General features: G+C 33.6%; 1 protein-coding gene across 8 annotated transcripts in view; it reads right to left on the reverse strand.

The window, feature by feature from the left end:
• The window catches only part of CBLB (Cbl proto-oncogene B), a 209,626-nt gene extending 188,973 nt beyond the window's left edge, over positions 1-20,653 (reverse strand). For 3 of the 8 annotated variants that reach the window (XM_074301094.1, XM_074301093.1, XM_074301091.1), the window contains exons 1-3: positions 20,185-20,653; positions 18,866-19,067; positions 6,962-7,212 (exon numbers count right to left, since the gene is read on the reverse strand). In XM_074301094.1, the coding sequence (XP_074157195.1) occupies positions 6,962-7,212; positions 18,866-19,033 (419 nt within the window). In that variant the 5' untranslated portion in view covers positions 19,034-19,067; positions 20,185-20,653. The other 5 variants (XM_074301092.1, XM_074301090.1, XM_074301087.1 and 2 more) reach the window with 3 other exon arrangements.
• Positions 20,654-21,768: the final 1,115 nt, after the last annotated feature.

Raw genomic sequence — 21,768 nt, forward strand, 5'->3', positions numbered from 1 at the left:
CTGATTCCAAATCCAGTATTTTATCCATTACATTGGCTTCAATGTCATGAATTTCTAAGTACCTGTTTTTCTTCATAAAATATACAAAATCTAGAAAAATTGTTAACACATTTTGATGCCGATTTAATATATTAAAGCAATACAAAGTTTTCTGAAAGATAGATTAAGTGACTAACCTTTGAAATAGACCTTAGTGTAATAATATCAAATCCATAAACAAATATTTATTGAGCAGATCATCCAACTTTTAACTTTTTTTGAATCTTGGCTATTAAGTTCAAGATGGGTATAATCTGCATAGAAGTATATACTAGGAGTTTCATGTTACTGAAATCACAAGTTCCTCATATGGTATTCACATCTATATAAAATTTTGGCATTACATTAATGATCATGGGTTGAAACCATATGTTTAATACTAGCCATCTTATACTAGGTCTATATAAACTATTTTTAAAAATATCAACAGAATCAAATTTAAAGAATCAATGGTAGAGGATATTTTTAAATGTAAGAAAGGACGTCAGTTTTTCAGGAAACAGTTCAGTCACCATAACTTTTTCAATTCTAGTTTTTTTCTGCTTTAGGGTAATATGATGATATAGTTTTATTCCTTTAGGTTTAGAGATATTTGCTAATCTATTTGGCTTTTTTTCTAAGAATCAATATTCTCTGTAAAATCACTAAAAAATAAAACTATTTTTGTCTACTTTTTTGAAATAAGCATTTCTTAAGCTATAAAATTATCACTGCAGTATGTCTGTTTTATAAATAGGATTTAATTAACTTTTATAAAAAACTGCCAAAGGACCTTTCTTGAGCTAAACAACCAATCTAGTACTTCAAAAACAAAATTCATCAACATCCTTTGTGGTGGTGGTTTTAGTATGAAACTCAAGTGGAGTGTTTTTTTCTTGCATGCTTCTGGGCTTTAATTATTTAATCTAAATGTCAATAGACATTTACAGGATGAAAAAAAAAACAACTTTAATGAGCTATCATAAATCAAAAAGGGATAGAAAACATCTATAAAGTCAGTTTTACTTTATTCCTATTAAAGTACTAGCTACTTTCTCATTTGATATCTATTAACACTAGGAAAGATTACCAGACAATAATAACTAATAAGGATAGTGACTAGAACTGTGATTTCATTGCATAGGGAACTTCCAAGTAAGGAGAGCCTCTATGCAACTTAACACTCTTAATGAAGTTCAGTTACTTCTTTATGTTCTCAGAGTAAGCATATGTCAGAAGTGGGATTTAAACCAAGGTCCTTCTTTTATGATTGTCAATTCTTTATCCACACCAGTGGTATTAAACTCAAAGAAAAATGAATTCCTGATACTAACCTGAATAGCACAAATTAACATTAACTATACTATATTTTTATTTTGTTAAACATTTCTAAATTTGCATTTTAATCTGGTTCCAAGCAGAGGAGTTAAATCCCTCTCTACTATTCCACCCTGTGTTTTATTCTTTATAACATATAATTTATGTTATATAAAATTTTTCATAGATTACCTTTACATATAATATATACATATACATACAACACCTACAAACAAATGTCCTTATTTGTAAGAAATAAGTTTTCTTATAATTTATTAACTTATGTAGGCAAATCATAGAGACTAGCCAAATGAAATGATAACACTAAATTATGAAGCAACAATATGAACTATATCTATTTTTCTAAAAATTATGTTGAAGGATGAATTTAACTACAGAAGACAAAGAATTTTAAAGTTAATCACTTAACCTCTGCATTTCTATATTTTTAAATTTAGATTTTTCAATTAATTACATCACTTTGATTATTCTTATTTTCTTTGATCCTATTTTGAAAACTATAGCAGAGTATTAAACAATTTGAACAGACTTTTCAATTGAAACCAAAAATATGTAACATAATGCCTTATAGGTTTAAGCAAGATATAAATACTGGTAAGACTACTATTTTACAAATAGCTACTTAGCATTTAAATTCTCTTCCTGTTCTCATCTGCCCTTTCTAAAAGAAATTATTTATTTAAATAGGGAAATTTCATTAATTTCTATGGTCTCTAATAAATGCATTTGATTTATTTTTTTTATTTTAACACATTACATCTCAAGAACAAATTATAAAACTTATAAATTTATAAAATAATTTTAAAAAACAATTCTTCATTTTCTCCTGAACACTTCTATGAACCATGTCTCCTTTTTTATTCATTTTCCTGGCCATCAAAGCATATTTTGAGATCAATCCTGAAAGATCACTTTATATGGTTTATAAAAATGAAACAATAAAACCACATACAATTCAGTCAAAAAAAGCATAAGTATAGTGTAATCTGTAAAATTGAAAGTACTTGAAAAATAATGCAGAAAGCATTTTAAATATTTTAACAAAAGAAACAATTGTTTCATAAAGTAAATTTAGCTATTTGGGTAACAAAAAAGCAAAAAAAAAACTAGCCAGATTATTTTGGTCTCTATGTTCTTTGGTTTTTCCTCCTTCTCTCTCCCCCTTAAATCATTGAGGAATTTAGAATAAAAGACATATCTTAAGCTATAAGGTCTCAGAGTTCAAGAAGACGTGGGTACAAGTCCTGCCTTGACACTTAATGTATATGTGACCATAGCAAGTCACTTAATCTTTCAACATTGCCCTTGGAAGCAGTTGCCAAAGCATATTGGAAGTTTCAGAGTTCTCTACACCAATGAAATCATACAAGTCAGGACCAAAACAAAAAAACAAAAAGCATTCTCTTATCTTCATTAAGTTGTTAAAAATAATGTGACAACAATAAATTCAAAACAAAAAGGAAAAACTCTTGACATTTCAATAGAAGAAAAAAATTTTAACTCATGTAATTACATTGATCACTAAGAAATAGTTACTCTATAGCAACTGTTCTATTTTGACTGAGAGGCTGCCTGGATAGCAATTTTACAAAGAACAAAATGTAAATAAAAATCAAGAGAGTGACCAAGATCAGAGAGCCCTAGCTGTCAGAATTGGAACCAGATCATAGATGTTCTTGGTTCCAAGTCATGTTGCCTAACTACATCTCTCTCTCCTCTCCTGTTTCCTTCACAATACAAAGCTGATCACATTAATATGACATGTAGATCATTTTCCTTAAACAAGAAGTTAAAAATGATTTGGAAAATTTAGAATTGTCTCAATGAATACATAAGTACATTAAATGAACATTTACACACACACACACACACACACACACACACACACACACACACACACACATACATACGGTTGAAAAATTTTAAACCCTAACCTTTTGTTTTCTGCCAAATATAGGAAAAAATATTTAATGCTATAGACGAAAGGATTTAAGAACTAAGATCTTGGCAGAAAGTAAGCTTTGCTTTTTAATATGTGGTATCAGTTTGTCTACACAGGCAAGTAGGTAGGTAGGCAAGCAGACAAATAGATTAGATAAATATATAGGTAGATTAAAAAGATCTACACAGTTCCAAAGTATTATTAGCATATCACCCTACAAAAATCAACACACATAGGCATATCCATATTGAACAACAATTCTGTGATTCTTTTCCAGTAACTAGCCTTTTTGAGTGAGTGGGAAAGGTTATCCATGGGACTTCTTGATCAGTTTTATAGTAGTCCACATATTAAAAAATTAGAAAACAACTATTCTGCATGGGCAATTTTAAAGTATCTTAAAATATGGTCTCATGCCATTTTCTTCAGTTATATCTGGGTCATGTTGCATGAAAAATTAAAGAGGTCAACTTACTATGTTACCAATCACAAACTGTAATGACTGTATTAGTTATTGCTAGAATTTACCAGTTATTATTATTTTTAATTGTGATGAATAGTGTGTAAAAAGAAAAAGTTTTGTAGAAGTTTGTTTATAGCCTACTTTGACATTTGTCCTTCATATCAATCATGTCTTTAAACCACATAATATAGCACTTCCTTTTTAAGACTAAAAATGCAAATGGTACATCCTTCCTTTCCTACAAAAACCATACATACCCATATACAAAGTGTTTGCCAGAAATACTGAATAGGCTACCAGTTAATGCCAGCTCAGTAGAGTTTATAAATCAAAAGTAACTACTAGCTAGAGCAACATTAATTCAAAAGGAGGTTCAATTGTGTCTGATGAAACTTAAGCAGTGTGATATAGGGGAAAGGGACTCACCGTGAATAGAAAGTTGGACATCAGAGTTTTCTCATGACATGTGACTAACAAAATTAATTACTCTAGCCCATTTACAAATAAAATATTTCAGTAAAGGTCCTGCATTACATTATTCATATCTCGTTTGTTAGCAGACATATAAATAGAGAAGATCCATTTTCTTTCAGAAAAAAAAAATAAATCTTCTAAATCAGGTTCATTTACTTCTCTCATTTGGATAATGTAGAAAATTCAACCTGAAAATTTTAATTTCTAATTTAATTTCTAACAATTTAACATATACACATGCAAAGTAGAAGAGGGAAAGTGAAAAAGAGCCCAATAATATACATAGAAAGCTGGTTTCAGAGTCAGGACGCCCTGGGCTCAAGTCTTTTCTCTGACACATACGAGAACAGTCAATTATCCTCTCAGTGACTCAGGTCTTTCTCTAAAACAGTAAGTTGAAGAGACTATGTCAACCTATATTGACAAAAGGTGTTTCTTCATTTGGAAGCTACCAATTCCAATAAATTCATAAGATCATTTAATATGTGTACAAATATCCAAATACATCTTTTTAATATCAGAAAAGTCTTCAGGTCAGTTTCCTTCCAATATTCTAAATTACTTAAATAACCAACTCTGAAATCTTCTTGTACCTATGTCAATTAAAAAAAATGATGTTCATAATATTCTACTTTCTGAAACTGATTAGATTATGTTCAGTATAGTTAAAGTATATTTAATTGTATTCTATCCAGTATAGATTATTTGCATAGTAATTTTATTAATAAGAATACTCTACTCTTCAACCAGGACACATAGCAAGGAATTTCTATTACTTTCTTTACCAACAAAATACATTCTCCATGGCATAAAACTATACCCAGTAACCTCTACTACATTTCATAAAAGTATACTTCTGGTTGCAAATAGTCCCAAAAGAATGAGCAGAGATTAATACTATCACCACTATTAGGAAACAAATACACAAAAGGGTACTCACAAGACTAAAACAAACACAAACTGCTTTCTACTTATCTGATATGATCCTCAATTAATCCTACCATAGATTTATACTCTATCCAAAGCAATAGGTCTTTATTCTTTCCAATACTAAACTGTAATGTTCAGGTTAGCTTTCTGGAGGACCTCAGAATCAGCCCAAGTCCTTGGTCTTATTGGAGAAGTGATGGGCAGTTCAGCCACTAAGAGGCTGGTCAAAAATGGAAAGTCTCTTTTCCAGTCCTTTTCACCCCTTATAATACCTTTGTATAATTACATCATTATAGCATATTGAATATGTGTGAACTAGAGAACCATTACATCACCATACTAAGTACTAAGTATATATGTGAACAAGAGAACCATCATGTCATCATTTCCACTCAGTTGACACCTTGTTTCAAGTATACTTCTCCAGAGTTCCAGCCCTCCAAGGTAAGCTACCAAATTCTTAATTATAACTGCATCTAAGACACTGGTCAAAAATTCAAAAGTATATCACAAATCTCCCTCACAATCATCAGCTGATCATATAGCAACTGAATTCTAATTTACATTTTATTATTTCACAAGGGAATAAATTCCTCATTTCTCCTTTTTGATAGGAAATCAGAACTATCTAAACTTTGAATCTCCACAAGGATCTGTCTAGCTGTAATGCAATGCACACAAGTAGGGGGCTAACACTTTATATCAAATCCATATTTTTTAAAAATGAAATTACTAGGTTAATTATTTAAGTTTTGCAAGAATTAACTCGAGATTCTCAGGAAGGCAATATTTATTCCCTGATAAAATAAAAACATATCCAAGTATCTAGTTGAGTATCTACATAACCACCAAAGATATTCTGAGACCTTGCTGCTCTCAGAACCTAAGTTCACAACCTAAAAGACCATTTTGTAGCATTAGAATTGGATTTAGAGCTAAATATTCTGGAGAAAAAAGCACCTAAGTTAGTGATACAAGTAATAATAGTTACAATAGCAACTATTAATATTTATGCAGTTTTAAAGTTTTGCAAGGCACTACACAGGTTGTCCCCAAAGTCATAGCGCAGTTTTAATCTATTAAAGTTTACAATACAATAAAGTGTAAAATGCAACAAAACATTACTTATAAAAATTTTTTTTTCATTTGAGGCCATGCAAAAATAGGTGTGGAAGACAGAGTTGGCCAGTCCTGACTCTAAGAACAATAGATATAGGTTCATCAAGACTTATTTACTATGCCCATACACAATCTTACCCTCCTTCTGTACTCTCCTTCCTTACTCCTACTCTCATAAAGCTACAAATAAAACTAACTTCCAACTGGACCGCAGAAGTACAGTAATTTAAAAGACCTAAATTCAGTTAGTGAGAGGGTTAATTTACTGTTTTAATGATGAAGATGTTAAGATGATTTAGGATTAACAACAGTGCATTGTTTTAGCTAGTGGCATAGAAAATTCAGTTATGTTTTTGAACTCCACAAGATTCAAGTTCAAATCCTGTCTCAGATATTTCTTAGATATGTGATTTGGGCAAGGCAAATGCTCTGGGCCTCAGTTTCCTCATCTCTAATATGAATAATAATAATATTTCCCTTAATACTATTATTGAGTAATTTTAAGTATCAAAATGAAATAATATTTAGCATTTGCAAACCTTTTATATAGATGTAAGCAATTGCTGTTTACCAAGTGATAAAATCTTCATGCCAGTGCATTGTGACATTTCTATTAAATATGAAAATGTGACAAAACAAGCAACAATTATAAAATTTGTATCATAAAAAATTCTTACCTGTCCTGTGATTGTTCCTCATACATTCTTTCTTTGCCCTCTTTAAAGAGTCTAATTGCACGTTTTGACTTTTTCATTAAGCTATCAATGTAGATTTTAAAATACTCATTTTCGCTGAGTTGTGCAAGTTTCTGGTTGTCATCATATTTGCTCAGTATGAGTCGCAAATGTTGATAAGTGTCAGGCAAAATATCAAGTATGTATGGTGGGCTGTTCTTTAACTGCAGTTTGGGATTTTGGCATAGTCTTACCTAGAGGAAAGAACACAGTTAAAAATGATAAGAAATTCACATTAACTAGTCAATAAAAGTCTTTCCCCCCATAATATAATTAATCCACAAGGAAGCTGTATAAATTACTTTTAGATAGATCTTAGTACAACTTTATTTTATTTTATTTCTACAAATGCAAGTTATTTAGTAATACACTTAGAAAATATTTATCTATAACTCTTCCCCTTAATTTCTTAACCTCCTTTGAGCACAATAAGCTATTCAACATAAGATGCAAATCCGTTTTAAAAAGTAAAATCACAATGAGTAAATAAAATGCATTTCATCAATGACCATCTGAAATATTGTAGTTAAAACTTCATTACACTATACTCTGTTCCGCATTGAAGTTAATTAATAGGTTTTAATTAATGTTTTAGTTTATTAATCCTGTAGCCTGAGGCAGTTTAAACAAAAGACTGCAATTTTAACAACTAAGTTAATAAATAATAAATACATGTCAAGTTCAAACTAGCTTTCACTACCTTATTTTGATACTTTCTACCTAGTTCACAAACACAAATTATCTCATGGTTCAGTCAGCTGCAATCCAACCAAGTATTCATTCAGAAAAAGTATGTCCAACTGACACAGTGAAGAGAATCCTGGACCTGGAATCAGGAAGACCTCATTTCAGGTCCATTTCTGTCCTTTTCTATGTCATCATGAGCAAACTATTTAACCTCTACAAATTTCAAAGCAACTTTATAAAACAGTGAAGGATTGCGACCTGTGTTAGGGAAGAACGGATGCATACTACGAGTTTTGATTAAAAAAAAAAAAAAGATCCTGGACATATTATATTAATACATATGTTCAATTCTTCACTGAATGTCTGAATCTATCTGTCTAACTGGAACCTCTTTGTAATAGATTTCCTAAGTAAATCATGAACTTTCAGTTTGAAAGCTGTAGAAAAGCAACAATATGTAATTCAACAACATAATATGTAATATTATTACAAAACGGACAAACTATAAATACTTAATATCCAAGGGTCAAAATGTTAAACTCTTCAGTAACAGTAGCTTCAAGAATCTTACTAACATACACATTGAATTAAAGAAATAACATAGTCAACCCTTATGTGATAATTGGTTTTTTCTTTGAAAAAGATCTTATCAATTTTTGTCAATAAATGCACTTTTTTAAATGGACTTTTGTATTTAATTGAATGACTCGATTTCCTTAAACAGAACTTTACCACTTAAAATTCATATCCAAGTTACATCTCAGCTTAAATAACAATAGCAAGAACAATTAACATTTATATGTATTTCAAGCTTTACAATGAATTTTGGAGTTTTACAAATATGTCATTTTATTTTCATAACAACCCTGAGAGACAGGTTAGCATCCATCCCCATTTCACAGATGAGGAAACATGGACAGACAGAATTGTTAAGTGACTTGACCAAAGTCACAATGCTAATAAGGGTTCTGCCTCAAGGTCCAGTGTTTTGTATATTGAGCTACCTAGCTGAGAAACACTTTGGGCCTCCTAAGGAAATCAAATATAGCATTGATTTTGTCCCATGTAAAAACAACAACAACAACAAAAAAAAACCAAGCCAAATACAGATTATTTTTTTTCTTACTTAAAAAATTATCACTTGGTCTTTTTTGATTCTTAAGTATGATACAACAGGGAGCAGTAAGCAAGAGAGCAAACTTCAGAGTCAGAAATACCTGAGTTAAGTCATGACCCTGAGAAACACTGATCAAGTCACTTATGTTTTCAGTTTTCTAGGTAATTTTCTAAGTTGTAGTGAAAGGGCAGATACGTATTTAAGAGCTCTCTAAAATGATTCAATCACTTTTCAGAACCAAAAAAAAAAAAAAAAGCATGAAATAGTCTATAATGACTAAAACTGGAATCAAGGCACAAACTGCTAGTTGGGCTAGAAAATAGCACCTGACATTTTACAGACATTAAAGGATTATTTCACTTTTCATTTAAGCGTGGTGTACACTTATATTTGAATTGGATTTTTTTAACTCCAGTTTGCTAAAAGGGAAGACTTTCAAAGGACTAATGAATTTCATACAATAGAAGAGAAGGTACAATAGTATTTGTAATCAATATTTTAAAATACTACAAACACAGGCTATAATCAATATTTTAAAATACTACAAACACAGGCTACAACTGGATTTCAATAGGCATATTCCTGAGAGAAAACTAGATAAAATATGACACAGATTGCCATGTAATATGGGAAATATGATACAATTTTTTAAAAATCTGTTTCAACTTTATTCTCTCCTTTCATAAATGAAATGTTTACTAGTTTTCAAAATGTCCCACCTTCTTAATACTGTGACAGTTTGATCTTGGACAAGGCATTTAACTTCTGTGTCCCATGAAGTTCTCTAGTGATCAGCATTGATAGAAGATGTTTTCTTACCAGAATTACTTATGCTAATTATAACATAGATGTAAATAGTAACCATTAAAAACAGTACTATGGAGTGGACAGAGACCTGAACAGAACTCTGGAATACCTGGATCCAAATCTATCTCAAACATTTTCTGGGTGAAATCATTTAACCTCCAAGTGTCTCAGTCAATTCCACAGGACTTAACTATTGTGGAAGAATTCTGATCTGATACTAAAGAAGAGATATTAAAAAGTTTTTCTCTGAAAGTTTTTTGTTGCTGTTTTATATATATATATATATATATATATATATATATATATATATATATATATATATATATATATATATATATATATATATATATATATACACATATATATGTGCATTCAGAAATCTAGAATTTTCAGAGATATCACTAAGAATTTTAGTAACTGGAGCAAATTCAGTTGGAGCAAAGAGGTATAGAACCAACCTAAAATATGACCCTTCCTAAATGTGGTTATTGTTGTGTTGTTGTTTGTCTTTCCTTCTTAAAGAGGACCAAGGTGGAGGGGGGAGGAAGGGAATAATACTATGAAAGCAAGTAAATTGGACTGAAGTGAGGAAGAGCAAAGACACCAGACTTGCTTTCCCCTCCAGAGCCATCTGGGTCCAGTGGCAAGATATAGATCAGGACAAGTGGAGATGTCTCTCTAAGTGTGCTTGAGGTAGACTTTCAATAATTCCTGGAAGTTCCAAAGTTTTGTCCAGGTCTCTGTCCACTCCGTAGTACTGTTTGTAATGGTTACGATTTACATCTATATTATAATTAGCATAGGTAATTCTGGTAAGAAAACATCTTCTATCAATGCTAATCAGTAACTACTCTATCACTAGAGAACTTCCTGGGAAACCAAGGTATTACTCAAAGGAGGTGAGATGGAGATGTCTGCTTTCCTTAAACTTACTGAGGAGCAGCAGAAAGAGAAGTCTAGGAGTAAACACATGACAATGAGAATCTGTATAACATGGAGTGAACTTTAAAGAAGTCTAAAAACAACTGTGAGGAACAATGAGTATGTCAACTTTTCTTCCTTACCCTTTATGTCAGAGTGAGAAAAGCTGAAAGTCTGGTATAGAGAGGATACCAAGATACACTGGGATCTACAGGGGGAAATTAGGTATCAGAAAGTAACAGATGATGAAAACCTGAGAGGAAGAGATCTAGAGCAGAGAGAATTAGCTTAACAACAGAGGACTCTAAATTGAGGACAATTTAGAATTTAGAAGTATGTTTAGAAAACATACTAGAACGTGACAAGAGCACAGAACAGAGTTGGGGAGAGCTGAACAGACCTCTACTACTGATCCTACCCCAATGGGGCAATTCCTAAAACTGGGTGGATCTATTGGCACAGTACACTCCAGAATGGCAAAACCAGGAGAGGAAGGGCAAAGAAAGAAACATCAATCCTCCCTCTACAACCCCAAAGTTGGATCAATACCTAGGAAAAAATCCAGTCAAGCTAGGTTAGTTCTAACTCTACATATTTTGTATTTTAATGGCTCTTCATTCATTTCTTAAGAGAATTTCACAAAATAGTATAGGAGTAGTAAGCAGCCTTAGAAACTATCTAATGCTATCCCCTCACTACAGATAAGAAAAGTGAGACCCAGAGAGGCAAAGTGACTTGCTCACAGTCTACCACTAGCGAAGTGCTAAGGCTCATACAAAAGTTCAAGTCAATGTACTTTCTACTACATTAATCACAGAAATATAACTAATTACAGATTCAAAATACAAAATACAAAACTTCAGATATTCAAGACCTAATTTCTAGTTACATGTGCCAATATACAATAGGGACCTTCTGTAATATATGAAGAGTTCAAGTCAATTATTTTAGCAATAAGGATAGCAATTTATGACAGAATCGATTCACAACGAAACAGCAAGAATAGTCCCATAACCAAAAAAAAAAATTTTTTTTACTTTCTTGCAGACCAAGACAAAAGGAAAAGATCAAAAAACTTAATGATTTTATAAAAATAGCACATTACAAAATGCCCAATTCACAAAGTTACATTATCTCCCTCTACTTACTTTTTAAGTTTCTTTTATTCAATCTAAATTCCATATAGAAATGGGTTATTATGAAAAGAAAGGCCTTTCCTATGGTCAATAATAACAACTGAAAGAATAACTTCTTAATACACCACCTAAATGTTAATACTATCCTTCCCTGGTGGTCTAAATGATCAAACATTAAATTAGCAATTTTACTAGCATTTAGAAAGTAACTATATTCATAACCTCATAAAAATTTAAAGCTGAAATGAACCTAAGAAATCAACTGCTTCATATTCCTCATTACACACATGAGGAAATGAAAGCCCAGAATGATGAAGACTTGCCCCAAGTCACACAGCTCAGTCATGATACACACATCTCAGGGCTCTTGACCACTCTCTAGGAAACCAGACCGTCTCTTTCTCTGATCACTGTTTTTTTGTTATGAAAATTTATTTCAAATTTTTAAAAACAAGTCCAACAGTGCAGTAACACCTTTTTCCAGATACATAAACATAAATCTTCAATCAATTTCATCATGCAAGAGCAAAAATATAAAAAAACCAGGTTCTACACAAATTAAAGGATTTAAGAATATAAGAGGAAACGTTAGAGGCTTTAATTCAGTGAAACATTTTTAGCATATAGAAATATTTCTTAGAAAACATTTTAAATGTTTCCTGATTTATGCCTAAATTAAAATTCACAACTAAAGACCAATAAAATGTTAGACCCACTAATACAGTCCTAGCAAACAAGATTTAGCATACTGCATACCCTGAAATGTATCAAAGCAATTTCAATGAAATAAAATAAAATGTATAGACAGAGAAAAGAAATTCTATTTGTAATATTGTATTTAATTTATACTTTAACATATTTAACATGTATTGGTCAACCTGCCATCTGGGGGGGGGGGAAGGAGGGGAAAATTTAGAACAAAAGGTTTGGCAATTGTCAATGTTGTAAAATTACCCATGCATATATCTGGTAAATAAAAACTATTTTTAAAAAAGGAAAAAAAAGAAATTCTATCTGTAAAACTACAACTAAACCCTGATATAAATTCCTCTAGTAATGACGATCACAACAATTCTCAATGAAATACAACTTTAACATCAAGATTCTGTAGGATTCTGTAAGATTTGGATATAATAAGTCTATTATGGTCTATTAAATGGTATTCCACTTAAATATTTAATATACCAAAATACTACAAAATTCATTAAGGAAGTTTAGATATGCTAGTTTGGTTGACAAGAAAAAAAACCTAATATATACATTATAATCTGTCAAACCAATATTTTAACTTCTCCATGGGAGTTATAATAAAGATCTTTGTAATGCTCCATTGTGTGTGTGTGTTTGTGTGTGTGTGTGTGTGTATAAAATTTCACCTAGTAGGATAGGAATTGCTTTATTGCTTATTTACCTATTAAATTTATTAAATATATTCTATTCATTCACTAAAACTTTTACTAAAACTTGATTTATAATATCATCAATTTAGGTAGCTGTAGTATAATCTATCTAGAGAGCAATCTCTCAGTACAATAGCCTCAGCTTTTCCTTCTGTTTAGAAACAGGTTAACTGGCCATGCCCTTTGGGTTTTTAATCTTACTTTTTAATCAACCTTTGTTTTTATATCACCATCAGTTCCAAATATATATCTTCCCAATCACCTACTAGTGAGCCAAACTTTATAACAAAAATTAAAAAGAAAAGAAAAATTGGTTCAACAAAAAATCATCTCCATCAGACAGAATATGCAATATTACATACCTATGATCCCCACCAAGGAATGCATTTTCTATCATTTCCAATGACCTTACCTTTTGACATTGTAATCTTCCCTTTGGGAACATGCCCAAGTCATTGAAAAGAATAAAAAGAACTATCAATCCAGAGATTTTATATCTCTATTATAATGTAATCCTTAAAAATTGGAAACAACTTAAATGCCATAGGTGAGGAATGAACAAACAAATCATAATACTTCAGTATTACAAGAGGTCATAACATCATAAAAGATAGCTATGAGGAACAGGAAATCATGGCATATTCCTATATGAAATAATTATAAGTTGGGGAAAAAAAAGAGAGAGAAAGCTATAATCAAATAAGGGAAGATAGGTTGCACAATAGATAGACTCCTAAGTCTAGAGTCAGGAAGACTCATCTTCAAGAGTTCAAATCTTGCCTGTTTCACACTTTTAGTAGCTCTCATGCAAGTCACTCAAGTGTTTATCTCAATTTCCTCATCTGTAAAATGAGCTGAAAGAAAATAGCAAATTACTCCAGTATTTTTGCCAAGAAAACCCCAAAGTATATCACAAGACTCAGACACAACTTTAACAACTAAACAACAACGTCAATAAGGAGATATTAATGAGTAATATCTATATGTTAAAGTATATTTTATTGAAAAGAGCTTAGAGATTGTTTATTTTTTTTCTTTCAGCAAATTTACTTAAGTTCAAAAAAAATTTTTAAAGGTCTTTACTTTATAAACCTAATAACCATGTCTGAATTTATGTGACTGACATAACATTGTAAAATTTGAGTAAGGAGATCCTTCTTTTGCAGAGCAAAACAATGAAAAGTTTTCTGGTGGTGATGTTATGTCAGTCACTATGCCATTTAAGGACTGTAAGTATAAAATAGAATAAGATTTGAGGCAGCTAGCTGCTTGATTCAAAACTGAATGAGATCCTCTACAACATAAAATCACCAAAACTTGAATGAGTTTAGTTCTCCCAGAATTACAAACAACCTTGTTTTTTTAATGTTACCTCCCAATCCTACTCTCACACCTACCCACACAGAACAAAAACATCCTTAATTCAGCAAGATTTGCTGGTTCTATTTATGATAGTCAACTTCCAGGAGGCAAAAATGGGTTGGATGAAAAAACTTACTGCTTTACTTTTGTACCAAGGGTACTGATGTTTCTGAACTTTAGGCCTAAGAAGTTTTTTTATTTTTTTTAAAGTTAACATTTACAGGCAAGTCTTAAGTCCCCAAAATAATATCCATTTAAGAAATGAAGAAGGATCTAAATCTAAGGAGAAAAACACATCATTCTAATTAAAGATATAAAATAGAAGACCATAAACAAATAGCTCTGAAGTCTTGATTTTAGTTGCATTGTTGTCACATTAAAGTTTTTAAGAATGAAAAACAAGCCAGCTAAATGCAGTACACACAAAAAGGGGGAAAGTAATCCTTTATCATTTTCATATTAAGAACTTTTGTAATTCTTAAAATAACATGACTTTACAAAAATGACTAAGGTAGCTGTAAAAAATGTAGGTTCACATTATACTCTGTTTTTCATTATCAATTAATAGTTATGGATGTATTGAGCATTCATCCATGTTTACACAATGCTTTTAGCATCTATTAACTGGAAAACTGCTTCTACTTTCCCTCACCTGGGTAAGGGTAAGATTCTTATGAGTATCATGACACAGAAACTGCCCCTCAATCAATTATCTTTCCTACTACCCCTGATTAGCAATCATTTTCTTACCCTAACCTCAGTTTTTCCAAGAGAGGGATGATAGCGCTTCTTCTAAAAGGCAGACAATAGCCAGCCAAAACCTATTCATATAAGTGTCTAAATGGTGGCCATGATGGGAAGCACTGGGTACTGTTTAACAGATTAAGCCAGCTGTGGCCCCATATCCCCAGGGGATAATCTTGAAACAGACTCAGCTTTCCAACAGTCCTCAACTGAGAAAGATTGGCACTGGGGATCAAACAATACCGAATCACAAGATGCACTCTTTGGCTCACCAAAAACTTTCCTAATTAATCCAACCTTGGCATTACATCATTCTACAACTCTGTCCCAAAGTGCCTAAAATGGGAAGTTACCTGACTTGCCAACAACCTTTTTCCCTATTATGCTGTGTATGACAATTATTAACAATTCACATCCTATAAGGATAAATAAAGGCAGTTGCATACAGGTAATATTTAAAAAAAAGTATTAGATTTATTTAGCTGGAATGTCTCAAGTACTTGAAGGTATTCTGAATTAATGGGTCACTACAACCCTAAACTTACATTTATTCATTCTACAAAGCTCACATACACCATTTACCTCAGTACACCCCTCCAAACCTTAAGAGTAAACAATTATCTAATACTAATTAAATTTAGATTTTGCTTCAGGGGAGAAAAATTAACAGTACATCTAAAATGTCTTTTCAAATCATTATTCAGAGAACTGAGAAGTAACTCTTCTCTAGAACTATGATGCTAACTACATATTCTTGCTGCTATTTTACTAAACAGTTAGGTAATGTATCAAGGGATTAACTTTTGGACTAACAGTCAAGTTTCTGATGTAATCATTAAGACAATGTTGATATTATGAACCACTTCCTTTACCACTGACAAATAAGAGAAAATAAAACACATGTGTATGACTCTTCAGTACTACATAAAATGAAATAACACCATCAATTAGTAATTATAAATGTGTTGATAGTACTACATTGCCTGCATAAGCCAAGCGTAAGTCTTTTATCTAACATTTTTTCAAATAAATTCTCCTCAAGAAAGCCCATGGACACAATGACAGGAACAACTTTTGAAAACCATTGAAAACTTATCCAGAAGTCAATAGTGAAGAATTTATGAAATAGAGTTCATCAAGTTATTAAAGTTAATCCAACTCTACAAAAGACCTAAAGATAAAGCAAACAATGACAGGTGCTTGTCTTATCTTAGGGAAATGCAACAGTCTCTAACCAATGCTGTAAAAGTAAATAAAACACCTTGGTATTGTTATTGTTGTAGTTCAGTCAATTTTTTTTTTTTTCCAATCCTGTCCAACTCTATGAGACCACAATCAGGATTTTCTTGGCAAAGATATTAAAATGGTTTGTCATTTTCTTCTCCAGCTTATTTTAGATATGAGGAAACTGAGGCAAAGAGGATTAAGTGACTTGTTCAAAGTTATACAGCTACTAAATGAAGATTAGTTTTCCTGATGCCAAGCTTGGTGTTCCATCTACTGTGGCACCAATGTGCCCCTATATCAGCATAATGGGCTAGTTTTTAATGTTTCAAAAGTAGGGTCTTTACAGTAACTATAACCGCATTACTTCCTATATGAAATCTACGTAATGTTGACCCAACTTTCAGTTCACCTTGTCTGATTTCTAAATGTGTCTTTGACCACCATAAGAACAAAAGAGAGAGAAAAACCAAAAATTTTACAAAACTGACACATTCATATAGGAGTCACTTAATAATCTGGAGTTATAAGTCTTTATAAATGGGATTGATTTCAACTAGAATCCTTGAATTTTGACTTTAAATTCCAATTTCTAATTTAAGAAGTGAAACTGAACTTCAGCTACCACAAATAAAACTGTTTTGTCTACCAAACATCTTCAAATTTTTTCAAATGCATACGCTTCAATAATTAAGTATCAAAGATCCAAATCAAAAGCTGAGTTTAAGCAACAGGTTATAAAGTTTTGTTTGCTGCACTTTCATAATAAAATTTGGGTCACAGATTTTAACCAATTGGCAGAAGCCTAAACAGGCTATCCTAAAAATACAAAATAAATACCAGCAGAGTTAGAAAGCCATCCCATCTACCTACATTCCAATCAATAAGAAAACAAAATAAAGTTAATCTGTCCAAGAATTGGCAACTACCTGTATCTTTAAACCAACACATTATAATTTTTTACATTATATTTGTATCCAGTAACAAACTAAAAGCAAAGGCGAAAGGCTCATGGCTTCTTCATATTAAAGAATCTAAGACCTAACAAAAAAATATGTGTGCACTTACTGATATTTGAGACAACTGTAGATCCACTTCAGGCCTCTTTCCCAACTAATTGTTCTAATTGGTTCAAAGATGCCTTATGGAAAATCTATGCGGTCCTCTAACTATTGCAAATATAATCTGGGAAACTATATTGCTTTAAAAGAAAGATATTTTCATTTTGAAATGAAGTTGGAGCATCATCATATTTATTACAAAATCCTATCCATCACATTTAGGACACTGTCATCTAAATTACTTAAGCCTATGGTCCTAAGTTGCTCTGAAAAATCCCTTAACTTGGTTTACTCTGCATGTGCTGATATATAACTAAATTTCCGTGTGATCTTTCAGTTTATCTGAAAGCAACTTGTAGAAACCACAGAAATATTTGAAACTCTCAGAACTACCACCCCCAACATAAATTTTCCCTTCACAACAAATAATGTGCAATTGAATAGATTTCCTGTTTCAAAATGGAATAGTAGATGAAAGAAACTGTAATTTAGCCATTAACAAGAGCACAGAACTTTTAAAATGAAGATGTTTTCCAAAGATGAAATGGAAACTATTTCAAATTTTGCTTACTCACTTGAGAGCTAATCTGTGTAATTATTTCCCAGATAAATGCTCTCCACTTCATGCACTAGATTGTCATAAGAGGGCTTTATAAAATGCTTTGCATAAATTACCTGTTTAAGAGCTCCAATTCTGGTCTAAGGGCAAGACAACCTCATATAAGTGAGAACAAACATTTCCAAACTATTCTGAGACAATATACTGACATTAAACAGCTCACAGCATGAGTTTTGCAATTCTGAGTTCTCTGGAAGAACTTTGAATCTTAAAGCGTAAGATAAAAAGAAGACCGTCTCCTATCAGGACATCAACTTTTACAGCTTTATATTTGCCAAGAAGTGAGCAAAAAAGTCAATTCAAATCATAATGCCTTTGTATTTCATTAGAGAACTCAGAACTTTAGACCTAGAAATAAACTCTGAGATGATCTATCCAATTGCTCATTTATATGAAAGGATGATGAAATTGAAGCATCCTGAAGCATCAGCTACATAAGTTTAGTGATTTGCACAAGGTCACATAGTCAAGAAGTAGCAAAAAGTAGCAAAACTATGGCTAGAACCTAGGTCAAGTCAACAAATATTTATTAACAATTTGTTAATAAATTTAATTTGTTATTCTCTCTCTCTCTCTCTCTCTATATATATATATAGCAACATATATACACATATACAAACACACACACAATTTACACAAAAATGCCAAACAAAATAGATCTTGTGTTCATTACAAGTCCATCAGAAGCTTATTATTGCCAAGTGTCATGAAATACTAAATGTCTAAGGGATCCCAAAGATTCTATATGCAGAAAAGTATAAATACTCACCACTTTGTCCATGAGTTTCCAAGTCTTCTCCACAGTTCTTCGATCAGCTGCAGCTTGTTTAGGTGGTCCAACTGCATCCTGGATAGCATCAATAATGCCCAGGATCCGTCCTTTTCTGGGATTTCCTCCTCGGCCACCAGGGTTCCGGCCATTCATAGCATTAGCCATCTGGGATCTCAGCTCTTCAGCAATTATGAGAATACTGAAAATAATTTTTTTAAAGTTATCAAAAGAGATTCACAAGGTCCTTAAAATATTTTTTTCCCAACAGAAAAGTAAATGTGCTAACTCATCCCACCCACCTCCTTCAGCAAAGAATGCAGTGGATGAAGTAAAATCGGCCCAGAGTTCAACTCTTAGACAAGGAGAGTATGGATTCACACTGACAATCTACACAGAGTGGGTGTCTGGGAAGTGACCCTGACTCTGCTTTTAGAAAACTAACAGTTGTGGACAGATATTACTCATATTTGAAGGAGCACAAGCTGGATTGCATTACTCAGCTCAGAACAAAAAGGCAACATAAATACAATCACTCCAAATAGATAAGAACACAATGTTCTCCCCATCTCCTTTCCCTTAATCCCCTACTACCAACACCCATAAAAACAAAACGCAGCCGCTGAGGAAACCTCTTGGGGGCTTCATTCATTTTCATCCTGCACTAGATTACAAGTTAGGCCAACCAAAAAATTACTATACACCTCATACGGGGACACATCTGAGCTCAACAAAGGCTGTATGACTTGTATTTCACTCTCCAGCTTAAAAATCTCAAACACGGAGACAGATTACCCCAAATTCAAAGTTATCTTTAAAAAATGTAATTTCAGTAGTTACCTATAAGTTAGTTAATAACCCAATCAGAGGGGGGCTAGAGGGAGTCCTTTCCTTCTTTTCTTTTTTAAAGGCAAGAAACTGAAGGAGGGAAAAAGGAAGAGGAGGGAAGATCACTCCTGATTCAGCCCTCCCACCTCCTCCCCCCATCGGGAAAAAGAAAACAAAATACACACACATACACATACACAACACACACAGAGCTTTGTTTCTGGATGAAAAAAAAAAAAAAATCATCACCACTCCCCAGCTGCCCCCATTGCTTTTCATCCACAGTTAGGGAGGAGAAAGGTAGAAAGAAGGAAGGACAAAGTATCCTTTCTCCTCCAAGCAACAAGAAGCAGCAGTTCTCTCCTGCGCCTTTATACAGCCCATGCTCAAGTCGCTTCCAGTCTCCTCGGCTCTTCTCCCTCTCTTTTTGCCCTTGCTTCCCTCTATCCCCCCCCCCCCCCAGCCCACTGGGGGTTCGGGTTATTAAATACCCCTCTTCGAACGGTAGCGGCGGCGGCGGCAGCAACAACTGTAGCAAGAGCAAACTGGGGGTTCTTCTCTCTTCCTCTTCCGTAGCTCGTGTCTGGCTGCTCAAGGGGCACTTGGCCCGGGAGAAACATTGAGTCTCGCAAGCAAAGCTCTTCCTCGCCCTCTCTCCCGGCAATAGAGGACTCCTGGGGGGAAGGAAGGCACACGCGTGTGCGTGAGGCTCCACTATACGCGCACGTCGGGGCGGGTGCCGGAGGAGGGATGGGAGCACCGAGAGAGTGAGATAAGACAGCTATTCCAAATACAGGGAGCTTCTACCAACCAGCTTCAGGCGAGACGTGGAAAAAAAAAAAAAAAAAAAAGGCAACAATTTAAGGTTGAAATGAATCCACACCCGCCTCCTGCTTCTCCCCACTATGCCCCCCTCCTCTCCTGGGCTCGGGGACACACCAGCAGCGGCCCGGGAGGGAGGAGGAGGAGGAGGGGACAACTCACAGTATGCCCCACCCCTCTCCTCCCCTCTTAGTGTCTCCTTCCCCCCTCTCCCTGGTAACTTACACTCAAACACACAGACTAGGGGAGGAGGAGGAGCCACGGGACCAGGGAGGGGGAGGAGAGGGGGGGGACAGGAGGGAGGGGTTTAGCCAATCCTACTTAAACTCAGCATTGCAGGACACAGCAATTGACCAATGGAAAATAGACCCTTTCTTCGCCCCTCCCCTCCCTCCACGTCTCCTAGAGTACCCAGGGCTGCCAAAGAACCCCCCCCACACACACACACACACTCACACAGATACATTCACACATACACATATATACGTAAACACACCCATCCCAGACACAGAAGAGAGGGTATAAATACGTGGCCACTGAGGGAGTGGGAAAAGGATGGGGAAAGGATTCAACCCCCCAGGGAGTTGGTCAGTGGGGGCTAAAAGGAGAAATAGGCGTGACCATCTGGAAGGAGAGTAAAAGCCAACTAGGGGATAAGAGGCGGGACTTCCTGCTTTGTCCACCTTCCTAGTCTTTTGTCTCGTAGCAACTGAGGGTGGGAGGCAATGAGTGGCACTTGAGCCTGGGTTAGAGTGGAAAAAGCAGCAGAAATGTTGCTTGCTAAGGCTGCTGGAGGAGACTTTTATCGTAGGACCTAAGTGTTAGTTTTTAGTGGGCACTGTGAGGAAGAAATTGAGCTAGAGCGGGACTCTTATCTAGGCTGGGATAATAGTAAGAGCGTCTGACTTGGCACACCAATGTTCTGCTCCAGCTGTTAGTTCCTGGAAGGAATTGTATTTCATTGTACTGAAGGAAGAAGATCAGCTTTAGCAGTGACCCAGTCAAAAATAAATAAATAAATAAAAAGCAGACTTTCTGCTAGTACACCAAAGTAGGAGGAACTGAAAGCTGAATGAGTCTATTAATTATTTTTTTCTAGGTTTATCTGAGCTATCTTTTCCCTTTCATTACTTGCTCTTGTTATTCCTCTCTCCTTTCTTTATAAAATTGAGTCAAGTGAGAGATCACATCTATCCTTTCTCCTTTTTAAACTGACCACGGGGAAGGAGAGGTGTATTCTTACCTGATTTATT

This window comes from Sminthopsis crassicaudata, chromosome 3 (assembly GCF_048593235.1).
Source record: "Sminthopsis crassicaudata isolate SCR6 chromosome 3, ASM4859323v1, whole genome shotgun sequence".
In the NCBI taxonomy this organism is placed as follows: Eukaryota; Metazoa; Chordata; class Mammalia; order Dasyuromorphia; family Dasyuridae; genus Sminthopsis; species Sminthopsis crassicaudata.